Source organism: Anopheles marshallii, chromosome 2 (genome assembly GCF_943734725.1).
Source record: "Anopheles marshallii chromosome 2, idAnoMarsDA_429_01, whole genome shotgun sequence".
NCBI classification, from domain to species: Eukaryota; Metazoa; Arthropoda; class Insecta; order Diptera; family Culicidae; genus Anopheles; species Anopheles marshallii.
The window spans coordinates 87,807,013-87,816,186 of NC_071326.1; the positions used below are offsets into that span (position 1 = coordinate 87,807,013).

At 48.9% G+C, this 9,174-nt stretch overlaps 1 protein-coding gene across 1 annotated transcript; it reads right to left on the minus strand.

Annotated features, from left to right (window-relative positions):
* Window positions 1-4,254: 4,254 nt before the first annotated feature.
* On the minus strand, window positions 4,255-6,841 carry LOC128707965 (SR-related and CTD-associated factor 4-like). The gene is made up of 2 exons (XM_053802922.1): window positions 6,784-6,841; window positions 4,255-6,626 (listed from the first exon to the last, which is right to left on the minus strand). Exons 1-2 carry the CDS (start codon window positions 6,839-6,841, stop codon window positions 4,255-4,257), a joined length of 2,430 nt encoding a protein of 809 aa, XP_053658897.1.
* Between the last annotated feature and the right edge of the window lie 2,333 nt (window positions 6,842-9,174).

Sequence of the window (9,174 nt, forward strand, 5' to 3'; positions counted from 1 at the left end):
AAATCGATTGGTTAATGCTTCCTACTTAGCAAACATTAATAAAAATGAGTGTTTCTTCTTCGTTGCATAAAGGTAAGGTCGTCGTAAGGCCCATTTCGGTCATGCGTTACGTGCTGTTCGGGAATTTTTAATTGTTTAACAAAAAAGTGGGTTAAGGGTCATATCCGTGTTTGCCAAAAATAAAGGAAAACAACCATCTGTTTCGGAAAGGTTTATTACTCTTCCTTCGGTCTCTTTACATTCCAGATGAGTTGTTTTTCTTCTCGAGAGTTTAACCATTTGGAAACGTAAAGCTGGTGACGGGCTCAGTGAGAATGATGGAGCAAAAGGGCATACATTGGAAGTATCTCAATACTTTGCAATTAAATTGCACATAAATCCCACGAACAAGCCTTTCGACGTAACTTTTCAGGAATGTTTGGATAAATTTTATCAGGAAAATTCATTGCATTTCTTCCGTTAACGAATATAAAATAGTAATAATCGGTTCGTACCGAATGGCTTATGCAATTGACGGACTATTGCTCAAATCCAATGCCCTTGGATTTGAGCTTCAGTTACTGCATTTCGCTTGTACTATATCATTCATGAAAAAAATTAAATATCAAATCGCAATCCCTCTAACAAAGCCCAAACCCCACTAGATACTTTCAGCAAAGACTTCCAACCGAGTTGACATCACTAACTGACACCTCCCTGGGTTATGGCTCAAAATTCAATCAATATGCATAAAGCTTCCAAAGGCACAGCAGCATACTCGGCAAACAAAAAAACAACCCCGGCTTACGAAGTTTATCGCTGAACGCTCTGAAGCAGCTCCTCTCCATTTCCCGATTTACGATGGATCCAAATATTCGGCACCACGGCACATGTGGCACTTCCCCGGCCAAATAAGTGCATTTTGGGATATGGATTTTATTGTTTTATTGCAATACCCGCAAGCCCGAAACCTGTGCTGACTTCGTGCAAGCGCGGAAAAATCAAACTCCATTAATGTGTCCCTGCCGGCGCTCTGCCTGTCTCGCTCCCTTTGGTACGTAACTGCATTAGAGAGGGCTCCCCGAGGGCAATGCATTTCCGGCCATTGCATCCCAAAACTGGAATGACGGTTCGGTTTCGGTCTCTGCGGTAGATTGATTTCTCAATTGCACTTAGCTCTTTACAAGCATTTTCGATTCCGGTCGCTGGTGCAAGGCTTTGTTTTGGTCTATTTTTGGAAACTTCCAAACCGTGCCCGGTGGCGTTCGTGTTTATGGTTCGTTTGATAAATATTTAGTGCACTTTTTAATACACTCCGCACTAAGCTCTTCCTCACTGCCTTTTTTCGGTTGTGGTGCGTGCAGTGACTTCCAACTGTCGAAATCAATCACCCTCGATCATGATGATGATGATGATGGCGTTGATGATCCTCTTCAGAGAAGCTATCGATTGCTGACGGCATTCCAATCGTTCATTGACGGACAAGAGCTGGCAAACAGTGCATGTGTGTGCGGAGGCGCTTCAAGTGTTTTGGGATGGGTTTTATGGGGATGAAAAGATGAATATGAAATAGCACCAACGGACGGGTTATCGTTAATGCTGCATATCATCATCATCATCACCGTCAGCACCTTTACACGTCGTTCGATTCATTTCGTCGCTGAAGGACAGTAGAGCAAACATTGCACACGCTTACTCGTGTCCAATACGTTTCGGACGTTACCTGACAATGCGCTCGAAGAGGCAATAACAGCCAACGATACGGTGGGAGATCTCGTACGTTCGATCATCCTTCAATTGAGATAGTAAACTACGTCTTCGTCTTTAGCACCCGGCGGTTGTCTTCGCCCGAGCACAACACAAACAGTGCCGAGCCCCGGGTGCATTTGGACCAATCGCTTCCCAATATTCCGGCACTCGAGTGTGATTGAGAATGCACTCGAAACGGACAGTAAGGCTCCTGACTTTTCGACGTTACCGTAGAAGGATCTTATTGGATGCATTTATCTTTACTCTTCGCTTCACTTAGCTCTACCTCAGCATCCACTTGCTGCTGTAGGTGAAATTCCCGGAGCCCGGGATGACCCAACTCAGCCACAGTGGTTTGGCAGCAAGCGCCCGGAAAATGCAAATGCACTCTCATCAACACCGAAGCCGAGAAGCTCCTAGTGCGAAGGCATTCAGAATCAATAAATCACATTTTCAACGGAAGATGATCGATTGACTTCTTGAAGGAGTCCCGAGATATGAATGCATATGGGGAACGTTCTGTCTTCGTCATGGACAGAAACTCCCCAGCACAGCAACGGTTTCCTGGCTGGCAGAAGAATGTGACGGAGTAAAATTTTACATCGACTTTCAATTTGATTATGATAACATGCTGTTGTACCGTTGGGGTTGTGTATTTGTTTCCCGAGTTGCTGGGCCAGATAAATTGGATCTGCAACGGCAAAAGCCAAACAGGGAGGAATGCATGGCGATGGAAATGTTTCGTACGTCACATCACTCTGCACCCTGTAAGAGGGAGATAATTGCGAAACGTTGTTGAACGATATTTGATTAGGTCTTATTTGAAGTATTGCTCCGTGAGAGCCGCTTTATCATTGTGGTATAAAAGACAATTCCAAAAAGGTGGAAATTGCACCATCGGGAAAATATTCGATCAATTCGAGAAGATGCTAACATTCCTTATTAACCCCCAACCGAATAAACGAACCATGTTCTTACAGCTGGAAATGGTACCTCTTGTACGATAGAAAGACATTTTCTCTCAAATCAAATATCTTTCGCCCCGTAAACCTCGTAGTCCGGATAGGATGGATAATTTCATCTTTCCAACCCAACCATCAACCCACGCGTCATTATTGACGTGTGCATGGATTGATTCAATATTAGGAAATCACCACTTGAAACCCACCACGGCACGCGGAGACTGAGCACCGTTCGCTCAATCATGGTGCGTTGGTTTTCCATTTCAACAAAACACCTGGGCATACGTAACTCCTGGAGGTAGGCTTACGCTCCCACGACCGTACTATTCTGTTTCAGTGCGACACCCCTATTGGAGCAGCACCTCGTGAAAAGGGCTCAGCAAAATCGACAATCGTGTGAAGGTTTATTGGGAAAATATTTACTCTTCGAACGTTGGCTCTCGAAGAAGAAACTGGAGATGTACGCAGGGCAGCTTTGTAGCTGGGGCTGTACGCAACTCCTACACGCATTCACCTGGGAGACATCTTTAATAACGTTCAAAAATCTCATTGACATTCGATGACACATGCCGAGCTTCACCATCCACAAAAATCCTTTAAGACAAACAACCATCCAAAGGTGTACCGTCGGCCTCCGTACCCCACAGCACCTCAGTCTTTTTATCCCACTGCGCCCAATTTTCTCAGCAATCTGATAACGGCCCCATTCACAGGTGGTAAAGTGTGCGAATATTTGAAGCGAAATGATTTTTTTATTGAATTTCGAGCACACTTTACATTTCGCCTTGCTGGCAGTGCTTCCAGCGCGCCGTGGTTGTTGACAGCAATAAATTTACATTTCTACTCCAGTTTCAGAGTGGCTTTGTCCGGAGGGCATGGAGGCAAAATGGTGCCAAAATGTATTGATTTTTGCCTTCGCCTTGGGTTTTGTTTCTCCGTACTGGTGTGTTTATCGAGAAGGAAAATAAAACTGATTTTCGTTCCATTTTCGAAAGTTTTGCTCCCTAGAGGATGGGTGTAAACAGGTCGTCACTTACTTTTACGAGCTAAGTAAGAGCGGTTATTTCTTATCGTGTTTTACGTAAGCACAAGAAACGGAACTATGTTTGGACATTTGATTAGGCGTGATTAATCAAACTGGACACGACTTCACATTTGCTTTCCCAATGCTTCACGGAAAGTGTCTTTCTAAATTTGCTTGACAGGCCTACGAAAATCAATCACTCGCGAACGCTTTGCGTGCTGCGCAGCGCTAGACACGAACCTGATATTCGTGTCACTAGAAAAGAAATATGCTCGAAAGAACTTACCTTTATACATTTTGGAAACGTCACTCTTATACTTTGCTAAGCCTAAAACACCCTCCACAGAATTTCGGAACATAATTAAACATTCAAACACGATAATAGGCGCCGTCATGGTCCAACATTTCTTGTTCGGTTGTGTCCCCGAGAGTTGTGAGACCAATGTTATTAGAAAATACCATTATGCCGTACTTGGCTTCTTAAAGCGCTGAACTTTGAGTTCGCGTTCTGTCTTTTTCACCTGAACCTTCACACTAAAATTAAAATAGCGCACCTCTCATACCTTGCTGCTGTCCAGTTAGCTTCGGGAAGAGGTTGGGCAAGAAGGTGTTCAAAGGGATCTGCCCGAAAGGAATCCCCGAGAACGATGCACTTATGCTGAGTGATCCCGCGCCCGCGCCAGACGAACTGGACGAAGCGCTGCTGCTGGAGGATGCACCGCTTGACGATGCCCCACTGGTAGCGCCGCTTGATGCACCTGATTGTGCGCCACCATGACCAGCGCCACCTTGGTTGAACGAGGACGATTGGCTGGATGAGGACGAACCGGTTAAACCACCCGGACCGGTGAACGTGTTGGACATGGTGTTACTGTTCGAACCAGACACCGAACCATCCTTGTTTGTCTGCAAGCTCTGGCTGGAGGCACTGTTCTTATTGCCCTGCACGCCGTTCTCGAAGAACGTTTCCGAGTTGGTTTGCGCATTGCTCGACTGTTGACCGAATTGGTTCTGCACGACCGAGGAAGAACCCGCGTTCGCTTGCTCCTTGTACTTATCCTTCTCCCGGATCGACATGGTGTTTGCGTTCGAGTTGGATAGCTGCAGGTTGCCATTTTTGTCGAAGTTGGCCGATTGACTGTTGGCTTGGTTCTGACTGCCCGAACCATGCGCAGTCTGGAAGCTTTGCTGCTGCGTGTTGGCCGCACTCAGCTGACCGGATGATCCATCCACCGCCACATTGCCCGACGTACTGCCCGCTGCATTTTGGTTGAAGGTACCATGTTGGTTTTGGACGGTTTGTGTTTGACTCTGCGAGCCGCTGCTCTGCTGGAACCCGTTTGCTACGTTCTGCGATTGACTCTGAGCGCCTGCGTTGGAACCTACGGATGGATGATAAGCCGGAGACGGTGGTGGAGGTGGTGGCGGCGGATTCACCGGTTTGTTGTGAAGATTCGTGAACCGATCGTCATCATCATCGTCTGGAAAGTAGATCGCATCCGTGTTACGTCGTACGCGTCCCGGTGGTGGTGATGTCACACCGAGCGTTTCGTACGTCCAAATCATCCCATCCTCTCCGAGAGTCTGAAGGTTAAGTTCCGGTGTTTTACTACCTTGCTGAACCGGTGGATTCACTGGTTGTTGTGGAGGAGGTGGTGGCGGCGGCTGTTGGGGTGGATTATTCGGTGCTTGTGGCTGTGCTGGCTGTTGAGGTCGGGGAGGTCTTCCCTGGCCGAAGAAGTTGGGGAAACCCAATACCTGCTGTTGACCGGCGTTCAAAGCGCCTTGGGCAACTGTTCCAGCAGAGTTGACCGCGGTGTTTACGAGTCCTCCAATTTGGTTAAACAGATTCGGAAAGAACTGGCGCTTTCGTCGTGCCTTAATACCTTCAAACTCTCCGCGAATATCAATGTCATATATGGTCTTATCATCCTCCTCGTTCTCCGTCGTAATGCTTTCTTTAGGTGCGGGCGGAGCAGGTGCCACGGGTGGGACATTGACTGGAGGTGATGGTGGTGGTGGAGGTGGTGGCGCTACAGGTGGAAGGCTGTTGTCACCTGAAGTTGGTGGTGCTGGTGGTGGAGGAGGCGGCGGTGCTACTGGAGGGACATTGCCAGAGGACCAGCTGTTATCGGTAGGAGGTGGTGGTGGTGGTGGATTTACTCGTGGGGGATTCGGATCCACTACCGGTGGAGGTGGTGGTGGATTTACTCGTGGAGGATTAGGATCCACTACCGGTGGAGGTGGTGGTGGAGGTGGCGAAGGCACTGCAGGAGGTTGGACTGGCACTCCAGGTGTAACTGGAGCCGGAGGCGATGGTACGGGTGGTTGCGTTGGAGGAACTGGGGCAGGTTTCACACCCGGAGTAACGGGTGCCGTCGGTACGGACGGAACGTACGTTCCTTGATGTGGTCTATCTTCGTACGGATGTCCTCCTTGATGCCAATTACCATGCGGATTCATATTGCCTTGGAATTGCCCATCCGGTCTTCCATGATGGCCATGCTGATGATGATGATGACCTTCATACCCATATCCAGGCGGATGGCCTCCCGGTGTGTATCCCGGCTGTTGCCCGGGTGGAACGAATCCGAACGAACCGATCGGTCCCGGCGCTCCAAACTGACCGGGTATGAATCCAAACCCGGTACCGATCGGTCGCGCAACGGCATTAAACGTCTGTCCGATCTGTTTGTTAACGCTATCAAACACTGCAGCCGTGTTCTTCGTGACCACCTCGAACAGGTTCGGCTGTGCGCCATACCCATACTGTTGCATGCCGTAGTATGGGTTGTATCCAAAACCGGCTCCTACAGGTAATCCCTGCTGTTGACCGTATCCGCGCGGTTGCTCGTAATGATCATCATCTTCTCCGCTATCATGCTGTCCGTAGCGGCGATGACCGTTGGCACCTAAAAGAATAGAGGGCGCACAATAGCGCAACACAGAGCACGCAAATTAACTCACATTAGAAAAAGTTAATGTCCTCTTTTGGAATATATGAACAGAATACTTTCGTAGCCACGTTGGCTGCGATGAGTTTTCTGGAACATTTCACCACATACGCACCTTTATTTGTGACGGAAAGTATTAACAATGCGCACACAGCTACCGTGCGTAACATCATCGTTGGTGAAGTGAAGTCTGCAAGAAGGAGACACAGAAGTTTAGCACACACAATTCACACCTGTTTTTGAGAGCATTTGCCAAAAAACTGCTACACACCGCGCACAACGATGACGACTGGATGAGGAGAATTCACTCTGTCCGGAAGACGGTACCACGCAGAACTGATCACCGCTGCCAGATATCAACATCAACATCGCTAGCGGTTTGTCCAAATCATCCGCAAGCAGCGGAATAGAACTGGTTTTCCCTACCCGTGCCCCAGACCAGGCCGGACAACCGACATTGAAAACAACAAAAAGCCCGGCCATTGAACATTGATTTTGCACCGCGCCGTCAGGAAGGAAGCGGGTGCGAACGAGCGGCGTGTCTTCGTGCTGTCTTTAGCCATCTCGCAGTGCGTCGTCGTCGTCGGAACTGGTTTCGCTTTTCGCGTTCTCTGCACAACCTCGCTCATGGACGTACCAAACTAGCGCCAAGGTCCGATGACGCAGCCAATCCAACTTCGGTGTTACGGTTGTTTCTTCGGCAGCCGTTTACTCTTCAGGCCGACGATGGCCAAAACAACGACAACGACCATGCTAAACGAAGCACGCATCTGCAGCGGGGTGGGATTCCCAAGCATTCGACCGGCAAGGTTGTGTTGGGTTTTACTCACCTCACGCCACACACCAAGCCCCATTATAGTAACGGGTCTCACCAAACAACGCACCTCTGTTGTCATCAGGTCGCTGCGACACATGAGCAAGTTGTTGAACTGTTTTGCAGAGATATTGGAGCCGGACGTGGACGTTTCTTATCAAGTGGAAGCTGCCGAGAAAAACCCCCTCCACGTCATCGCAGAAGGTGGAACTTTTGATTCGCAAAACCAGTATCGGTCCGGGGTGATATCTGCAAAAGAAGGGACAATTTCAAGCAATCGAGCCGGTAAAATTCCCAAATTGTATCACCGGCGTTTCAACCAACTTTCTGATCTCTGCTTGTTGATTAGCGCAGCTCTTGCCACGAGTGACAAGATGCTACCAGTGTGGTTTTGGATCGGGAATTCCAACAGTACTGTTTCACGAACACTTACTCGCGCAAGGTCTTACACACAGTGTCATCGTGTGAGTGTGTGTCGCGAGAAATGTGAAAAGTGACCGCTCAACGAATTACTCTGTACGGTTACGGTTCGAAGCTTATCACATGGGGTCAGGTTTTGCCGTACTGACTGCTGGAGTGGGAGAGCGAGTACGATTGTGTGTACTGACGTCTTCCCGTGCGTTCAGTGTACAATCGTAACTCGAAGTCGATCGAACCGGGAAAGATGCTATTCCTGCCAGTGAAGTTGGTTCTTGCCGTCGGATTGATATCCACCGTGACGATCGTGCACGCACGTCCCGCTCCCAGTGACGCCATTTACTTCCCCAAGGATGATCACGACGAGGTTAGACTCCCAGTGTTCGAACAGTCGGCCGCCTCCAATACGGGTTCGCAAACGGTCGTCGGGAAGGATGGCAGTGTCCAGCAGCAAACGTTCGGCGGAAGCCAATCGGCAAACATTGCATCGGATCTGAGCAGTGGTCAGCTGAGCGCTACCAACACACAGCAACAATCGTTCCAGTCGGGTGACAAGTTCCAGAGCCAAAATCAGGCCCAAGGCCAGTCGGCATCGTTCGGCAAGGATCACCAGGCGCTCTCGAACGCCAACACCGACACAAACGTGGTGCGTGACGGTGCTAACGTGCGGGAACAAACGTCCGGCGGTTCGGGTTCGTCCATCCAGACGGCACAGGGCAGTCAGGCCAGCCAGGCCCAGACGAACGCGGAATCGTTCAAGGAGGCGGGAAAGGAGGGCAGTCGAACGACTGGTTCGGCCCAGAGCCAAAACCTCGCAATGGATGGTACGGGGTCGACGTCCAATGCGAATACCGGTTCGGAGAAGATCGTTCTAGCCGATGGGACAGTGATCACCAAGTCATTCGGGTCGTCATCTAGCTTCCAAGTTAGCGGCAACCAGAAAGCGTCCTCAATGGCGCAAACTTTCTCCCAGTCGTTTGGTGGATGAACCAAAACCTCTAGCTCTGTAACAGTTCAATATTTGTGCTGCAATAAACTCGTGATCATAATGTGAAACCTTCGTGTTATTCTACTTGGAAGTGATTGCCAGAGACCTTGCTGTTGTTGATATTGTTCAAAAATCGAGGTCGAGAATAACTGACCAAAATCACACATTTGTTGCTCACACTACACGTACACGGATGAGATTAAACGGATTCACCGAAGGTTATCGTCAACGACTGGTTCCTATCACATGTCACTGTAGCTCCTCTCGCGCCTCTCAGTCATTATTTA

Coding starts and splice junctions, on each gene's coding strand:
- LOC128707965 (XM_053802922.1), bottom strand. CDS start 6,841: ATGATGTTACGCACGGTAGCTGTGTGCGCATTGTTAATACTTTCCGTC. Junction 6,627..6,783: donor ACTTTCCGTCACAAATAAAG/GTGCGTATGTGG, acceptor CTATTCTTTTAG/GTGCCAACGGTCATCGCCGC.